Consider the following 19413-nt stretch of genomic DNA (forward strand, 5'->3'; position numbering starts at 1 on the left):
AAGTTTAATAATTTGCTTGATTAATACTTTTGTATAAGTTAATTAAATTTCATGGACGTTTGTTTTTGACTGATTAATAGTACTTGGACTCAAAATTAATTTCTAATTCCATGGATTTTTTTTGACTGATTTTTCAAACTCCTTATTACTTTACTTGCCATATTTTTTTTCACGCTTTTAAAGAAAATATTAACTAAAAAAATAATTTGACGAAATTGTTCTTATTTATTTTTAATCTAAATTTAATGATTTTCTCTTCTTCACCATATCTAGCTCATTTTCAAAAAAATTAAAATATAAAAAAGTAAATACACAAACTAGTCAAAAAGAGTTAAAAGATTTCTACGGAATTAGTCCCCTTCCCTATGCTCCACTCCCGATTACGTACATGAACTTTTACTTTATAGGTAAGAATTTGATCCTTTCGTCATTATATATTTTATTAATTTTTTTTATAATGAAACGATTTTGAATTTTAATAAGCACGACAATTAAAATGAATCGTATTTTTTCCAAATTAGGCACGTGCCCCACCTTTCCCCACCAGCAGCTCATCCAACACATCATTTGCTGACGTGTCCCATATTGCCACGTGGCCAACTATATATTGCATCCTCTTTATCCGCCCGATTTAACCCCACCACCGGAAAATAAAACAAACCTATACATACAGAAACAGTCACCTATAGATATAGAGAGAGAAACAAACAAAATGGCGAAAAATTCATGATAGAATTACAGATTGTGGAATCTGAATCTGAAAATCATAATCGGAGGAAAGAGGATTTTCCGGTAGTATAAATAGATACCGATGGCGACGCCATTAACGACTACAGGAGGAGGAGGAATACAAGGAGTTGGCGGCGGTGGAGGAGGAGTAGCGGTAATGTCAGGTACGACGACGGTAGGACACGTGGAACAATCTGGAACGTTGAATAGTAGTAGAGCGGTGGGAGTTAAAGGTTCATCGCCTATAAGGATTTTTCTTTTCTTTCATAAAGCTATAAGGAAGGAATTGGATGGGTTGCATCGATCTGCTATGGCGTTTGCGACGAATCAGGATACTGAGATTAAGCCTTTTATGGAACGGTGTTACTTTTTGAGGTCGATTTATAAGCATCACTGCAATGCTGAAGATGAGGTTTGTTTGAAGTAGTTTTTTTAGCTTAGTTGTAGCTTAATTTTTTGAAATGATTTGGGGAAATTTGTGTGCAGGAGGATTCTGGTGAATAATTTTGAGCAGCTTAGCAAGTATATACACATAAAGGATTGAAATTTAAGTTTTAATTTTCTGTTTCTCCTGCTCTGGAAATGTTATGTAGTTATGTTTATTGAACTGGAATGATTTTACTTGCATATGTGAAATTTCTGATTTTTTGAATGATTTGATTTGATTTCATTTACGAAATATGAGTAAATAGAAAGAAATGTAGAATTTGTAACAATAAGATTGGTACAATCTGATGAGACGCGTAGTTATTGCATCTTTAGTTAGGGTTTGGTGCAAATTTCTCTTCTTGAGTTCTTTTCTGGGGATTTTAGTTGATCCTCTTTGGTTAGTTGTGGTCTATTCTGAGGTGGTGGGAAGATGGATAAGACTTGAGCTTTCTCCTGCTCAAGTGTTCAATTTTTCTTTTTTGATTGTTAGCTCAAGGTATTCAATTTATTTCATGAGTTTCTTTCGAGCTATGTAGCACTTTTTGATTGCTGCTAGTGCCAGTATTGGTTGATATGGAAATGAGATACGGAATGTCAAATGTGAAGTTGACAATGAAAAGATCTTTATGAACTGTTTTCGCTTCATGCCTTCTTTGTTGGGGCGAAACAATGTGGTATATCAGTTCTCCTGCTGGTTGCATTATTATGTTTCTGCATAATTACTATAACTTGAATCATTTAACAAAGCTGTCTGTTTTCTGCCAACTGATTCTCAATTTTGAATGTTTGAAGCTACTTACTGTTGTGAGAAGATGTACACAGAATCGAGTTTAAATTTGAATTTTAGTTCTCCTCTTGAAACTATTATGATTTTTGTCGCTTTTTGAACTGGAGAAGTACAAAATCGAATTTAGTTTCATGCTTTTTTTAGTTCATTTTAAAATTGAGAACTAGTAAATGACAAAAGGATAGTTAATGGTCTGACAAAGTGTAGCAAAATTTGGACTTGTATTGTCGATAAAACAAATGGGGCTGGTAGTTTTTGCATCTTAGTTTGGCTTTAAATTTCCTTGTCTTGTTTGAAATTTGTTCTAAATTTCTAATCCCTTTTGGTTACTGGGGTGTGAAGGGAGGTGGTGGGAACTTCTTTGCATTGGTGGGAAAGAGGGCTGGTTTTAGAGTTTGTTTGTAGTTCGAGCAATATTTTTTGGATTGAACTTTTCTTTATTTATTCTTGGAAGCATCAAGAAAGTGTTTTATATCGAGGTATAAAGAATTTGGTTTGCCTTTTTTCTTCTACTAGTTTTAATATTAGGTGTTATGAAAACGAAAAAAAAAAGAAAAGAAAAGAAAAAAGAGGGCGTATTTCATATGTGAAGTTGAGAAAAAAAGAGATATTAAGATCTGTCATTTGGCATAATTCATGAATGTGGTTCATTCCCTCTTTGGTTAGAGCAATGTATTTTATCGGATATATCTCTTGCTGATTTCATTATTATGTAATACAAGAGAAATTTCTTATAAGCTTTCTGTAATATTGCAACTCACTCCTGGTTTCTGTCTCCTTGCACTATTGCTCAACGTTGCCCTCGCTAGTTTAGGTGAGTTATGTTGTTGTAACCTAATAGGTATCAATGTATCCACAGATCCTCATTACATAAAGAAGACAACATATTTTACTTTGGTGCTTGAACCCACTATGTTTTCATTGCCCCACCACCACCACCAAAAAACCCTTGAAAATATTACCTTTTTGCTTCACGAGAGATAGAGAAACATTCCCACATTTTACGACTTAAATTAACTTCAGGGAAATCGTGTGTACATAAGGGTTCACTTCTTTGTTTCGCGTCAAAAGTACGCCATGGTTTGATCTAGTGGACTTGAGCCTTCCCTTTGCAACCCCAGTAATAGGAATGTAATTTTATAATTTTTTCCCCATGATATGCTTCTCCTTCTTGATAGATAAATATTTCATAAGTTACAGAGAAAAATGGCACGTGCATACAACTTGATATTCTGCTTTGAACATCATTAGCATATCATCGTGTGAATGGCAGGTTATCTTTCCAGCACTTGATATTCGTGTGAAGAATGTAGCACGGACTTACTCCCTTGAGCATGAAGGAGAAGGTGTGCTTTTTGATCACCTGTTTGCATTACTTGACTCGGATATGCAAAGTGAAGAAAGCTACCGCAGAGAATTGGCTTCCTGTACAGGAGCTCTTCAAACATCTATTAGCCAACACATGTCTAAGGAAGAGGAGCAGGTATCCTTGCGAATTTTACCTTGCTCTTATTTTGGCTTGAGGGGACACGTGATATGCCTTGTTTTCTATGAAATTAATTATTTTATTGACGTGAAAAGGGAAAATCCCCTTGCTGTAGATCATATGGATATCATTATCACTTGATATGATTCATGTATGTTACTCAATTTGTTTATATGAGCTAGTTACTATTTTGGAATCAAAGGATGCTTTCTTTGATTACGATCTATTCAAATACTCTTAAAATATAATAAATTGTTAATTATTATGATTTATAGTAAAATTTTTTTGTAGTTTCTAAATATTGAAATTTTATTTAAAAAGAAAGAGAAGAAAATTATCATACAAATTCTTAAAAAAGAAGATCCTCTTAATTACATAATTCTGAAATGGAAGTCGTGAATTGAATTTTTATAAGATCTATTAATTAGTAAGAGTGACCCTCGTACTTCGAATTATGTCACATAAAGTGGAACGACGGGAGTATTCTCTTTCTGATAACTGAGAAATCTCTAAAGGGCAATGGTTAATGGTTCAAAACTCAATGGATAATGGGCCCACACCTTTACCCTCTCCATTTAAGTACCAGGTTGTCAGGTTCTACCGCAGTGAAGTGTGCCTAACCCATACGTTACGTGTTGCGCTCTTATTACTAGACGACAAAAGTCTTGGGAGGCAGATTATTGTGTATATATTGCCCATTTAGTTAGATATGGAGATTTTATGGTTCTTTTCCATTATAAGTAAAAGAAGAAAGATTTGAACTCTTGACTAAAGAGCTCACAAAAGTCCTCCACTCGCTACCTCCTCCAATGCACCCATGGATATTTATTTGAGCTTTGGTTGTTTTAAATATTAATTTGTTTAGAACTCCTTATATATAAAAAGGACATTCTTGTACTTTTGTGAAGTGTTGGAATTTGATTTTGGTGTAACTTCCATTCTCCCTGTGGTGCTACATGTCTACATTCGTATCAGTGCCGTCTCATTTCTTGCTCATTGTACTACATCACCTCACATACATCATGTCTATAAAATTAGAGTCTTACATATAAGCAGTACTGCTGATTAGTATGTCAACGTTAAAAAATGAAGAGAAGCATGAACAATTTACTAATTCATTACAAGTGAGTTTTCTACTCTTTCAAACTCACCACAAAGGGAGTGGTGAGATGGATGAGATCCCTCTATCCTTAACCAGAAGTTTCGACTTCAAGCCCTAGGAATGGAGGAACATGTGGTAACGAGCGCATCACCCTTTAATGGACCCTATGCAGCATGAATCTTAGAATGTGGTTTTTAGTCCCTTTTTCCCTTTTGAATCATCCATAATGTCAATACAATATTTTAATGTTATTTCTGGTTCAGTAAGAGATGACAATATCCAAAAAAATTGTATTTGAAATGTCTAACACAAAAATGAGGACGATATAACAACAACAACTGAGTCTCAGTCCCGAACAAGTTGTTGTTGGCTATATGATTCACTTCTCTATTTAAGCTCAACTATGTCATCATCATGCTAAATAAAGTAAAAGTAACTATCATAATATTAGAAGTAATCTAACAAGACAAACCTATTCCCAACTAGTAGATTTCACCAGGCCCTTACTTTTGGTCTGCATTGATTTCAAGAATTTGTAGGTCTTTCGAGACAAAAATGAGTAGGATATTTCTGTACATTAATTTCATTCTCAAGAAAAGATATTTCTGTACATTTGGGTGGTGGGGATTGTTCTTTGCCTGAGGTTCATTTAGTTAAGTTAAAACTTTGTTGTATGAAATTTCCCCTTATTATTTGTTTTCTTGATAACGGACCCTTATTTTGTGACAGTTGTTTCGTTTTTTTTATTGTTAAAATTGTTTACTAGTATTCTTTTATTTTCTTCTTCTTCATTATTATTATTTACGTTGCTATCTGTTGTTATTGTGCCATTTTTAAGGTTCTCCCCTTGCTCATGGAGAAGTTTTCCTTCGAGGAGCAGGCGTCACTGGTGTGGCAGTTTCTGTGCAGCATCCCCGTGAATATGATGGCTGAATTTCTGCCTTGGCTTTCATCTTCTATATCTGCTGATGAGTGCAAAGATATGCATAAATGCTTGCACAAAGTAATTCCAGACGAGGATCTTCTTCAAGAGGTGAGTTAGTTTGCTTGTAGGTGTTAAAGATCTTTGTTAAGTATGGCAAAGCTGATAAAATTCATTTTGCATGAAGATTATGTTTACCTGGATGGATGGCAAAAAGTTAACAAACAAACGCAAGACTTGTGAAGAGAGTACAGCACACAATAGTTCAGATTCTGTTGTTAGAGGCTTAATAGAGAATGTTCCTTGTCCTTGTGAATCTTCTAGAAGGGAATTTCCAGTCTCAAATTTGGATCTTAAAGAATCCACTCTGAATCTCCCGGTTGATGAGATACTGCATTGGCACAAGGCTATTAGAAAGGAATTGAATGACATAACAGAAGCAGCTAGGGAAATAAAGTTGCGTGGAGATTTTTCTGATTTATCTGCCTTCAACCAGAGGCTCCAGTTTATTGCTGAAGTTTGTATCTTTCATAGGTATGCAGCATTGCTATTATGCATATCTGTTTGAAGTTTTGGCTTGAATAATTTTACGGACTAAAATAACTGCTATGGTGCTTGAATCTGGATCATTCAAACTGTTTTCATACTTTGACTGCAGTATTGCCGAGGACAAAGTTATATTTCCTGCAGTAGATGCAGAAATATCATTTGCCCAGGAGCATGCGGAAGAAGAAAATGAGTTTGATAAATTTAGATGCTTGATAGAAAGCGTTCAGAGTGCTGGATCCAACTCAACTTCTGTAGAATTTTATTCAGAACTGTGCTCACAAGCTGATCATATAATGGAGACAGTGGAAAGACACTTCTGTAATGAGGAGGCTCAGGTGAGTAATATCAGAATCACAAACATTCTGCAAGTTCAATGTTTCTATCTTTATATACAACAACATACCCAGTGAAAATCCACAAGTATATACCCCCCCTGTTAAAAAATGTTGTTTCTCAAAAGTGATGAAAGTAGGTAATTGATCTTGATTATTTGTATTCTATGTGATCCCAGGTTCTTCCACTCGCACGAAAGCATTTTAGCCCCAAAAGGCAGCGGGAACTCCTTTACCAGAGCTTGTGTGTTATGCCACTTAGACTCATAGAATGCGTCTTACCATGGTTGGTAGGTTCATTAAGTGAGGAGGAAGCAAGGTCTTTTCTTCAGAACATGCATATGGCAGGTAAAGCCTAGTTTCTACTGTTTGATACTTTGATTTAATTAAAACTTGGCTTCTGTGTTGACAATGATAAAAAGTATGCCTATTCACCCCATCTGTTTTTGTTATCTAATGCAGCACCAGCATCAGACACTGCTTTGGTCACACTTTTCTCTGGTTGGGCATGCAAAGGTCGTCCAGCTGACATTTGTTTATCTTCAAGTGTAACCGGTTGCTGTCCTGCTAAAATTTTAGCTGGGAATCAAGAGAACTTAGGTAAATGTTGCGGTACATGCACTTCTTCAAGAATTGTCAAATCTAGTAGCTCAAATGGTGAGCAAAGTAATGGTGAAAGGCCAACCAAGCGTGTAAACTTAATGTCAGAGGAGAAATGCTATCGTCATGATCCTTCAGGAGGTGGAAAATTTCGGAAAGGATCCACTGGTAATCAGTCTTGTTGTGTTCCTGCATTAGGCGTTGTAAATTCCCTTGCTGCAGCAAAATCATCGCGCACTTTTACTCCAAGTGCTCCTTCTCTGAACTCCTGTCTTTTCAACTGGAATACCAGCTTGACCAATGCTGGATATGCAACACGGCCGATCGATAACATTTTTCAATTTCACAAGGCAATCAGAAAGGATTTGGAATTTCTGGATGTCGAATCTGGAAAACTGACTGATTGTGATGAGACTTTCCTCAGGAAGTTTTGTGGTCGTTTTCGTCTTCTACGGGGATTGTATAAAGCTCACAGCAATGCAGAGGATGATATCGTATTTCCAGCTTTGGAATCAAAAGAGACGCTTCATAATGTTAGCCATTCTTACACCTTGGACCACAAACAGGAAGAAAAGCTATTCGAGGATATTTCATCTGCACTTGATGAGCTTTCTCAGCTCCGTGAAAACTTGAATGGTGGGAGTTCAGTTAAAGGTCCTTGTAGAAACTCTGGTGCTTGTGACTTGCATGAATATTCAAGAAAATACAATGAGCTGGCGACTAAAGTTCAAGCCATGTGCAAATCTATAAAAGTAACCCTGGATCAACATGTTATACGGGAGGAAGTTGAGCTATGGCCGCTATTTGACCGGCATTTTAGCATTGAAGAACAAGACAAACTAGTTGGTAGGATAATCGGTACAACTGGGGCAGAGGTACTTCAGTCAATGTTGCCCTGGGTAACCACTGCTCTTACTCAGGATGAACAAAATAAAATGATGGAGACGTGGAAGCAAGCAACCAAAAACACTATGTTCAGTGAATGGCTCAATGAATGGTGGGAAGGAACTCCAGATGGAACTTCCCAGGCATCAAGCTCAGAGGACATTGTTTCACGAGGTTGTCACCATGCTTTAATTAGTTTAATTCATGCTGTTGTGTTGTTCCATAAGCTATTTACATTAGACAAGGCTATTAGTGGATCTAAACTGAGAAATTTTTCCTGATATTCATTTTAGCCTCTAAAATTATGCCCTTTTCAGGATGTGAGTTTCCTGAATCTCTAGAACAAAGTGATTCCACTTTTAAACCTGGATGGAAGGACATATTTCGTATGAATCAAAATGAGCTAGAGTCAGAAATAAGAAAGGTCTCCCGAGACTCATCGCTTGATCCAAGAAGAAAAGCATATCTTATTCAAAATCTTATGACCAGGTTTGTTTTCAATAAATCCATCTTTTTAAACCTTTATGATTACTATATCATTGTCATTATTCCACGTAACCTATTGAGCATCTGTTGTTCAGTCGCTGGATAGCTGCTCAGCAGGAGTCTGAAGCAAGATCTGTTGAAACTTCAAATGGTCAAGATCAAATAGGATGTTCACCTTCATTCCGTGATCCAGATAAGCAAGTGTTGGGATGTGAGCATTATAAAAGAAACTGCAAGCTCCGAGCAGCTTGCTGTGGTAAACTATTTCCATGCAGATTCTGTCATGACAAAATCAGTGATCATTCTATGGATAGGTAAATTTCTGGATGCATTTCTGTTTCTAATCAAACTCCATTGCATGCCTAATTTTTCTAGTAATTTGCAGGAAGGCAACAACTGAAATGATGTGTATGAACTGCCTCAAAGTACAACCAGTTGGACCTACTTGCACGACTCCATCCTGTAATGGCCTTTCGATGGCAAAATATTACTGCAGCAGCTGTAAATTTTTTGATGATGAAAGGTGATACTAAAATGACACTACTTGTTTCTTGTTGATGAAGTAGGTTGAATCACATAAGTCAATTAGCTAGAACATAAAACCCCCATTTAATAAAAAATTGTCTGTCGATTTCCTTTGAGAAAATCACATGAAAATCTATTTCAATACTTAATTCCTTTAGTCAAGGATGAATCCTTGGGTCTCTACTATTTCTGCTTCTTGTACATGTTGCAAGATGAAATTATACCTCTAATAGATCTTTGATCTTGATTACTACGTTCTATTTGTTTCCTACTTCAGGACAGTATATCATTGCCCGTTTTGCAATTTATGCCGGCTGGGGCAAGGACTAGGTGTTGACTTCTTTCATTGCATGACCTGCAATTGCTGCCTCGGAATGAAACTTGTGGACCACAAATGCAGGGAGAAAGGTCTTGAAACCAACTGTCCAATATGTTGTGATTTTTTATTCACATCAAGTGAAACTGTCAGGGGTCTGCCCTGTGGGCATTTTATGCATTCAGCATGCTTTCAGGTCTGTTCGCTTTTCTCTGCTAGGCTATTTTCATGTCTTTGTTGTCAGAAAGGATTATGTTGGTTATTAGAAATTTAATTTGAATTAAAAGCAATCTCTTTATTTCCTCAGGCATATGCTTGCACACACTACATCTGTCCCATTTGCAGCAAGTCTATGGGAGATATGTCGGTAAGGAATGTTCTTCCTTCTTTAAACAAACCTTTTTTGCCGAGTAGTGATGCTTGTTTGTGTAAATCCATGGAATTATTTGCAGACACAAGAATATTGTGAAATATATCTGTTATAACTCGTTGAAGTTTTAAATTATAGACTATATGTATATATAAAAAAAAAATATACTGTTTTATTTTCCTTTTTCTGGAGTAAAGAGGAATATTCAGGTTGCATTTGTAGTTGGTTTTATTTCTCAGAGGGCTATAGTTGTATTACCTCTATGGTCTAGTCAAACACTAACTTGATGTGTTTGTGATAAAAAGTATTTTTGATTTAAATATTTCCTTAGAAAAAAAAACTGCATCAAGCCTACAAAATGGGGCAGATGAATGTGCAAATGTGCGTGTGTTTGTCAAGTAACTTTATTTATTCTTGCATAAACAGGAGTGCTTGTCTGATTTGTGAATTCTTCTATTACTCCTCACATTTTGTACTCAATTATAAGCCTTGCCTGATCCACGAAGAGTCGTATCTATTCAAAAGAGAAAAGGAGAGGAGTATCTTTTATTTGGAAAAATCAATTTTGCCACAGAAGCATGTAACATCATACTATTATTATGCTTCTCTTTTAACCTTATTTATGAACGTTATCTACGATGCCCTTGGAAATTGATATGATGTTTTATTTAATGAAATTCTGGTAGTATTAAGAAAGAAATAGAACATTGTCTTTGATCCTATTGTTTAAAGAAAATCACATTGTCTTCTCACTTCTTGTGGATACTTACAGCATGTAGCCCTATATATTTCTTATTTCGAGACTTTTCAATCTGTATGTATCCTTTTCTTCCCGTTCTATTATATTTGTGCTCAGATAAATGACCTCAACTTTCGTTATAAAAGTTAGTGCTCAGATAAATGACCTCAACGTTCGTTTGCTCTTTTAGGTGTACTTTGGGATGCTTGATGCTTTGATGGCTTCGGAGGTACTACCAGAAGAGTTTAGGAACCGCTGCCAAGTACGAAATTTTTCCAACAACTCTTATGCTTATTAATTATTTCTGAAGCTTTTTTTCTCAAATTTTTTATATGAAATTTCCCCAGGATATATTGTGTAACGACTGTGGTAAGAGGGGAACTGCACCATTCCATTGGCTCTATCACAAGTGTGCATCTTGTGGATCCTACAATACCAGAGTGATAAAGGTGGAAACAAGTCCTAATTGCTCCAGCTAACGAGACCTGTCGGATTACTGAACGGATTGAACTAGAGGGAGGGGTGGGTGGAAGGTTTCTTCTTCCAGATCTTCACATCACTATATATACAAGGCCGCACGTTTCTTTTATGTATATATATAATAGATGTTGGAACCCAGAATTACATACTTCTATACATCGCATTGTTTAGTGCGAGCTCGATACATAGGTTTGTAAAATACATGAGCAATAACGGTCGCCAAAATTTTGTTATTGTTTTACACCAAATATGCTGTTTAGCCAAATTAATGTGTGCTAAAGTTTTCATGTACTTTAGCTGTTGTTTCATTTTTAATCCAGATGTATAATGATAATAATAACAATGTGTTCTCTGTTGGACCCTGCCCCTATAGAAAATACTCATTCCTTTAATTAAAAGATGGTTTCTTATTTTTTGCATTTTGTAATTAATAATTGTGGCATCAAATCATAATTTATTTCATTCTTAATCAAAGACTTGAGGTTCGAGTTTGCATTGCAAGGTCCATTCTAGGATGGTGCTCTCGAATTCTTTTTGAACCTGAGTCTTTTGATTAAGAGCAGCAGTCTCATCATTGTACCATGATTCATGTTGATGAAAATGTCTTCTTTTGCTAGAAAGAAAAACAAGGAAAGAATAAATCTAGATGCCGGCGTTTTCCTATCAAAGATAAATGATATAAAAATCATGATACATTACTAAACTAAAGACAGAGATAGCAACTTGCACATCAAGGGCTAACACGTTTTGTAGTGGGATGGTTCAGGATTTGGGTATCTTGAAATTTTAAAAATTTCGTTGGAATTGTTTCCAAAAATAAATCATGCAATACATGAATTTTAATTTAATCAGTTTTCAATATGAATTTTGAATGAAAAATTGCAAAAAAGAAAGAGAGAAACAACTTGCAAATTAAGGAATCAATATTCAACATGATATACAATCAACTAAATCAGCTTCCCATGTTCAATATGATAAAATGAATACAGAAAGAGATGGCATTATATATATTATAGAGATATTGGAATATCATTTACTTCACGTCTTTCACCCGTTTTGATATACCATACATATTTCAATTTGACACGAAATTTACAAAATAAATATATTTTTTTTGAAAGTTATTCTCGTAAAAGTACTGTTAATGTTTTGCGGTAAAATATAGAAATATACATTATTTTTTTAAGAACAACAAAAAATTAACCTTGTTTCTCCGATATTCAAGCATAAATTTCAGCGACTCAAAACCTATGTTAATAAGATCAAGAAATGAAGAGTTCACCCGTGAGGTTACTACCTTTGTCATTGAGACTTTTCGGTGAGGAGACCTTAAGATAAGTTGTCAAAACAAACAAAATAGAAGGATACAAATAATTTCGAAAAAAGACTATACATGTCGAAAGAAAAACCATAGTAAAAAACAAAAATCAAGCTTTCATTTTTTTGGACAAGATTACCCCTATAAAATACTTTTTGAATAGCAAAGCTAGCTATATTTTTTCAACCTCACATGTACATATTTGTACTTTCACAATGTATAACTTCTCATGATAAAATTTTTGGCTACACTTACTTTCAAAATTGATTTTTTTTTTTCAAAATCAGAGAAAACAAATAAAAAAGCTCATCTGAAGAAAATTTTTGGGGTAAATTTCTCTTAAACCCTGGCTATTTTTATTCAATTTTTAGTATACTTGCATTGATTTTGATTCCTGTTATTAGATCTCTCTGTTAATGGATGTTATACTTGTTGAAAAATTTGATATTTATCCAAGAAACGAAAAGGGGTGATTCAATTTTATGAATTTTGTATTAAAAACTGATTAATTCATCTCGAATTTTAATGGGTTTGTGTTAAAATCTTGTCTTTTGTCTGTAGATTTTGGGAAATCAAGGTTTTTTTTGTGTTCTATTGATTTTTGCGGTGGAAAAAGGGTGTAATGAGTGGTTCAAAATTGGAGGGGCCATTGGCTCCGGTGGTAAGACGAGACCCGTATGAAGTGTTGGCTGTTACGAGGGATTCGTCGGATCAGGAGATTAAGACTGCTTATAGAAAGCTTGCTCTCAAGTAAGTTTATTCCTAATACATATTTCTAATTTTAGTTTATAGTTAGATTTTGCTATAATGGTGTTTAAATGTGGTATTGGATTGAAATAGACCTGAATAAAGCAGAATATGTGTAGCAAGTTTATGTAGCTGACACAAGTAGTTGGAGTTTAAGGTGTTTGTCGGGGCCAACTTGCGTGCACCTCGACTAATTACATAGATGCCCGCCACCTCCCACTAGCAATAGGGTACCAGGTAACTCTATCTACCAAGGCTAGACATATGTGAAGAAATCGCATAGTGTTTCACTTCATGGTGAAAACTTTAACCTTGAAGCTCTAGGGAATGGCCACACCCTTGGGTGCTTTAAGGGCGGTATTGAATGATGGTATAACTGAGGTGTAAGTGTAACTAGTAACCTAAACAGAAATTTAGTGAGGATTGTGGTGAAATGTGTGCAATTTTTGTTGGTATTTGTTTTGGAGCTTGCTGTTACCACATGGCACATGCGGTTATTGAATTACGGTAGTAAGACAAAAAATTGTGGAATTTATGGTCAACTAATTTAATTAGGTTATGTGATGATTGCCGCATATTGTCATTTGAAGAAATATAATATAAATGGGGAGACTTGCTTTTACCATATATATACTAGTGTTATCAAAAGCGAAAAGTGCAAAAATGCTCTTAAGGACTGGGGCTTTAAGCGCAAATGAAGTGTGGGCTTTATTGGGGAAAAAGGCGCAAATGGAGAAAAAATATATATATATATATATATTATGTTTAGTCCAAGACTAATAATTATAAGCATGAAAACAAGTATATATGAACAAAGAAATTGATTGTTTTTACGATAAAGTGAAATATCAATGGTTTAGTGTCGCCTCTTCAGGAAATTCTCATTCACAAGGAAAAGCATGTCTTAGAGCTTTGATGACGACATTGAAGCGCTCATCAAGCGAGGCAAATTGCTCAATGCATTTTGAGCCTCGCTTCTGGGCTTAAGCAAGCCTTGGATAACACTGATATATACGTATGATGTATCTGATGGAGAAAAAGAATGTGATGGAAAGTGAAATCTGGTTATAGAGTTTTTGGGCTGTGGATGTTGGGATTTGGGGAACTTTTTGATTTGATACTTGCTCTTGTGGATGAATAATGGAATGCATAAATTATTGGCAGGTATCATCCTGACAAGAATGCTAACAATCCTGAAGCTTCAGAACTCTTCAAGGAGGTTGCATACTCATATAGCATTCTATCTGATCCGGAGAAAAGGAGGCAATATGATTTGGCTGGCTTTGAGGTACTCACCCCCTGCCACTGTAAAAGACATATTTTTTTCCGACATGATTGTTCATCATGAGCAATGATGTATGATGCGAAAGACTTTTACTATTTTTCTGTTTTTAAAGACTGAAATCATGGGAGAATATTTTGTTTGATTTATATATCCTTACATTTGCTTGTTATGTATCACGTTGCATTTGAATGAGGTTACTGATTTAGCAGTAGAAAGAAAGTAGTTCATAGATAGAACTCTTTATGTTTTTAATTTCAAGAAAGGTTATAGAAATAAGAGCTAGCTTAGGCTAATATTGCTTATATGATAGATTGTAACTTTATGGCTTCAACCAAGCATATCTACAAAGATTGAATACTAAGTGCTGACAATATAAACTTAACATATCGTAAAGGTTCAACAAAATGTGGATACTTGAAAGTTGCAGGATAATGCTGCAGCAATCTATATGTTAGAACACCCCTTTCATTCTTGAAGTTTCTGTCCTGTTGTATTTGTGGATATTAATAGGTGTAAAGCTGAAAAGTCATCCTATCAGCTGCCATTTTCTGGACTCCTCACTTCTCCTTGAGATTTCTAGTCAAGGATTGTTTATAGGGTCCCCAAAATATATTAGAAACATGTTACAACACAACATGTACCTACAAAGGCAGTCTTTGTTTTCATGTTAGTAGCAAAAGGTGAATCTATTGTGTGTTACAAGATCTTCCTAATGCCAATATCTTTCAATTCGAAGGTTATAGTTCATCTAAGTGATGCCATTCATGTAAGGACTGTATAAAATTTTATGCTAGAAATAAGTGAGAATTGAAGTACAACGAAAGGATCTAGCTACTGGACATTGTCCCAATAGACCAGATCTGCCCATAAAAAAGCATATTGGCCTAGCTAGGATAGAAATTATGATTGTCCAGCCATTTTGGGAGATGACTCTACTTGCCAACTTTAATTTGAATCTCTTTGGATGATGAGCTTGGTAATAGAATCTGGTGGTTGTCTTTGTTGCTAGAAAATTCTGACATTCTTTTCTCTCCATATATGATAAACAACAGCAGCCAACATCATCCTATACTCTTTTGCCTCGAAAGACTTCCCCTTAGTTCATCCTTGTACAGCCCACACTAGTTCATCCTCCCAGGTCGTAGGACCTCTTTTGATGTTCATCCATCTTAGCAATTTCCTCCAAATCTTAGCAGAAAAGTCACAGGTAAAGAATAAATGTGATATACTTTCCTCAGTCAGTTCACACAGGGTGCAATTCTGGTCATCAAGTGTCCCAGTTTAAACAATCTGTCTTTGGTTGATAATCTTTTGTGAGCAGCCAGTTGCGGTATAAAAATCCATCTTTGGTAGCCCATAGTTGTTACATGTCAGCCTTCCCCAGTTTAGATTCCACCCTTGTGGACCCCAACTGTCTGCCACTGCGACTTCAGGATTCAAATTCGAAACCTTCATGTCATTGCACATGTACTTCAAGGAACCATGTCCTAACCAGTTTTCATTTCAGAAAGATGTATATCTTCCATTCCATTCCATACTATAATGTCAATATTTGGAACCAAGAGACACACTGAACCCATATAGTGTTGTCACTGCCCTGGAGATTCAATGTCCCGTAGACCATACTTTTCTGTGATGACCTCTTTCCATAGTGCTTGCTCTTCCTTACAAAATCTCCAAACCCATTTCATGAGTAAGCTTTTGTTGTATAGTTTCAAAAATCTTATGCCTAGATATCTTGTTGAGTGTAAGATTTCTCCAATTAACAAGGTGAAAATATCTCTTTTTTGTTGCCTTGTATATGCTCTTTGCCTTTTATTTAGTCATTCACTTTACTCAGGGTATCAATAACGTTTAGTTATTTTTGTCTGCGTCAATAGGCATTTTGTGTTGGAAGCTGAGTTCCAATTCTGGCTAGTTTCTTTGGCAAGTTATAGCTGATAAAACTTCTTGAATCTACTATGCTCAAGGGATGCCATTTCTGGATTCTTTTGACATTTTTCTTTAATTTTAAGGCTCTTGAAGCTGAAGGAATGGATATGGAAATTGATTTGTCCAACCTTGGAACTGTCAACACAATGTTTGCAGCATTGTTTAGGTTAGTCTTCCTCCCAAATTTTTTTCTTTCTGGTGATGTTTTTGATTAGTTTTCTTAAATTTGTTTTTTTTTTCTGGATAGCAAGTTGGGTGTTCCTATCAAAACAACTATTTCTGCTAATGTTCTTGAAGAAGCTTTGAATGGAACTGTCACGGTCCGCCCTCTTCCAATTGGCACATCAGTCAGTGGAAAGGTATAATTTAATTGTCTCTTCAAGAGACAGGATAAATTTATCAGCTGTACCAGGGTTTTGACATCCGTTGAGCTTTAATGCAGGTAGAAAAGCAAAATGCTCATTTTTTCGGTGTAACAATTAGTGACGAACAAGCAGAAGCAGGGATTGTAGTAAGAGTTACTTCAGCTGCCCAAAGCAAATTCAAGGTACATTTTATACATTTATATGATAGGTACTTTCATACACTTTGTATTTTCATGCCTTTTTTTTCCTACTGTGGTGATACTAAAACTGAGTTTCATGAAATTTTCAGCTACTGTATTTTGAACATGATGTGAGTGGGGGTTACGGCCTTGCCTTGCAGGTAATGCATTTTACAGTTTTTATTCTTCATTGTGTGCTTACAGAGGATTCCTATAGCCAACCCTTTGTTATTGTGTGCTTGAGATATTTCTTGCTATAGATTTCTGCTGAACAACCTCGATGTTTGCTTAGAGTAAAGTTAAAATGGAATTGATGCTGAATTCCGAGTAATTTGATGTGGCTAGAGAACAATAAAGCAGTAATAGGGATTAGGGAACTATTGCCCTAGGGCTGGATGTGTTTAATTACTAACAAATGAATTTTGTAGGCATGTTTTGCCTGATCTTACTTTATATTTTTTGTAGTCGAGACATTCGTAAAATGGCTTTTCTATCATTTCTTAGAAAATTTGACAAAATTATATAAGAAAATAGCATACCTCCAGTTTTGGTTAATAAATGGTATATCTCTAACCTTTTAAGAGAGTTCATGCATCATTCCAATATTGATTACATTTATAGATTCCCCTTGTACACCCAATTTTAGTAAGTTTATGTTGTACACTAAGGATCCAAACAAAGTTTTCACACCTAGAATGGTCATCACATATCATTTTGATTTGTCTATTCTTCTATATGTGTCATCATATTAAGTTGAAAATTTTGGGCATAGCCTTTGGCCACCAAGTGTGCCTTGGGTATATCAATCCAACCACCTTACCAACTTTTATTGTTGCTCATTAACAACCAACAGTAGAATTATCGGACGCAAAGGACAAAGCTCCGGAGTACCACAAGGTGTAAGCCAGAACATATCCTCAATTAGTCTCCAAAATTAAAAGATATCTCCTCGATCGGTGTTTGTGATAACTTTAATGTGAAAGAAGTTTACCTATAGACTTAGGAATGTAATTAGAGAGCAAGGATGACACAAAGGTGTAATGATTCATGAGTTCTCAAGAATGTATAGATAGGATGATGATTAGGAGTAGAACAATAACTTTTCTAGCCACTAGCGGAAGATTGTGTGGAAAGAAGGTAAATTCAACTTTAGTGTATCCAAATAGCTCGTCAGTGGTTGCTGGGAAAAAACTCCAAAATAGTTGGGTAGGCTCGCCTGCTTTTGTTGGCTATCACTATGGGAAAAATCTGGTTTGCATCTTGCTATACATGTCTATCTTGAACCTTAAAGAGTGTATTAGATGTTTCTTTTCACTTGTAACTTCCAAGTTCCAACCCTGTGTGTATCTTCTGTATTTATGAGCTTGTAAGCTGGATTTTAGATGAAGCAATTATCCAAGCAATTTACTGATTAGTATTTCTTAATAAAACTGATCCATTGTCACTATTTACAGGAAGATAGTGAAAAAGCCGGCAAGGTAACCTCCGCGGGAATGTATTTCTTGCACTTTCAAGTGTACAGAATGGATTCAACTGTAAATGCGGTATGTGAATTCATCTTAGTGGTTAAAATTCAATAGTATAGCATGCAGTGTTATCAAAAGTGATAATACTTGTGATGATGTAGTTAGCAATGGCCAAAGATCCAGAAGCTGCTTTCTTTAAGAGGCTGGAGGGCCTTCAACCTTGTGAGGTCTCACAACTAAATGCTGGCACTCACATATTTGCTGTTTATGGTCTGAGCTGCTTTTATTTTGTTGAATATATTGTTTTGTTTTTGACAAACACTATCTAATTGCTACTGATTATGCAAATGCTAAGAGAAATATTTGATCTGATGTCTGCAGGAGATAATTTCTTTAAGCCTGCTAGTTACACTATTGAGGCTCTGTGTGCCAAGACATACGAGGACACAACTCATAATCTCCAGGATATCGAGGCTCAGATATTGAGGAAGAGAAATGAGCTTCGACAGTTTGAGACAGAATATAGAAAGGTTGTTTATCTGCTAATCAACAATGTCTGTCATTCATTTGTCGTACCTCATGCATCCTCATTCCACTATTTTCCATGTGGTGTTTACAGGCATTAGCACGGTTCCAGGAAGTGACCAATAGATACAGCCAGGAGAAGCAGTCTGTAAGTTTGTCTCTTACCTAAGTTTCATTGCACTGAGATAGAATGACCGATTTGGTTTGCCTATATCTATTGTTTCTTAGTTACTCTGATTTATACCTGGGGGTTTTGGGGGCGGAGGAAAAGAATCATCTGTGAGTTACCCTCTGAGTGATGTTGTTTTTGTAAAGGTCGAAGAGCTGCTCAAACAGAGAGACACCATCCACTCTTCTTTCACCGTTACAAGGACAGTTGCTACCTTAAGTGGTAGTGGGAGTGGTCATTTCAGTAACGGAGGTAGCAGTAAACCTTCTGGTGATGACTCAAAACCCGATAGCCCAGGGGAAGATGGCAGTTCAGACTCCAAGGATAAATACGCGAAGAGAAAATGGTTCAACCTTAACCTCAAAGGATCCGAGAAGAAGTAACCAGAGTCCAGAGTGGAAGTCATCCATAGTCTAGATGCTACGAGTTTCCAATTCCAGCTCCGCGTTCAAGGACGGGGGCTGCCTGAAGAATTCTCCGCATGTATTATTTGTTCAATTTCTTGGGGTTCCGAGACGTTCCTTTGTTTCATTAATTTTTTCCAAAATATCATTTTTTGGGCATGTTGATGTCTGTTTTCTATCGATTGATCGAAGATATAGAAGGTTTTTTTGTTCCTGTATTGTACGTATGATTCTTCTGCTGTGTATCAGAATGTACTAGTCAATGTACTCCATTATTTTCAGTCTA

General features: G+C 35.8%; 2 protein-coding genes across 2 annotated transcripts; both read left to right on the forward strand.

The window, feature by feature from the left end:
- The first annotated feature begins 633 nt into the window (after positions 1-633).
- On the forward strand, positions 634-11052 carry LOC125869344 (zinc finger protein BRUTUS-like). The gene is made up of 14 exons (XM_049549918.1): positions 634-1141; positions 3219-3428; positions 5372-5566; positions 5643-5989; positions 6114-6339; positions 6516-6684; positions 6799-7995; positions 8139-8310; positions 8403-8621; positions 8693-8830; positions 9110-9344; positions 9456-9515; positions 10448-10519; positions 10605-11052. Exons 1-14 carry the CDS (start codon positions 812-814, stop codon positions 10734-10736), a joined length of 3702 nt encoding a protein of 1233 aa, XP_049405875.1. The 5' UTR covers positions 634-811; the 3' UTR covers positions 10737-11052.
- A 1256-nt stretch (positions 11053-12308) lies between these two features.
- LOC125868318 (chaperone protein dnaJ 15-like) lies at positions 12309-19413 on the forward strand. The gene is made up of 12 exons (XM_049548974.1): positions 12309-12383; positions 12617-12805; positions 13967-14090; positions 16103-16185; positions 16267-16378; positions 16462-16566; positions 16674-16724; positions 18018-18107; positions 18191-18299; positions 18411-18559; positions 18649-18702; positions 18870-19413. The coding sequence occupies exons 2-12, from the start codon at positions 12678-12680 to the stop codon at positions 19104-19106; spliced, it is 1242 nt and encodes a 413-aa protein (XP_049404931.1). The 5' UTR covers positions 12309-12383; positions 12617-12677; the 3' UTR covers positions 19107-19413.

Source organism: Solanum stenotomum, chromosome 6 (assembly GCF_019186545.1).
Source record: "Solanum stenotomum isolate F172 chromosome 6, ASM1918654v1, whole genome shotgun sequence".
NCBI lineage: Eukaryota > Viridiplantae > Streptophyta > Magnoliopsida > Solanales > Solanaceae > Solanum > Solanum stenotomum.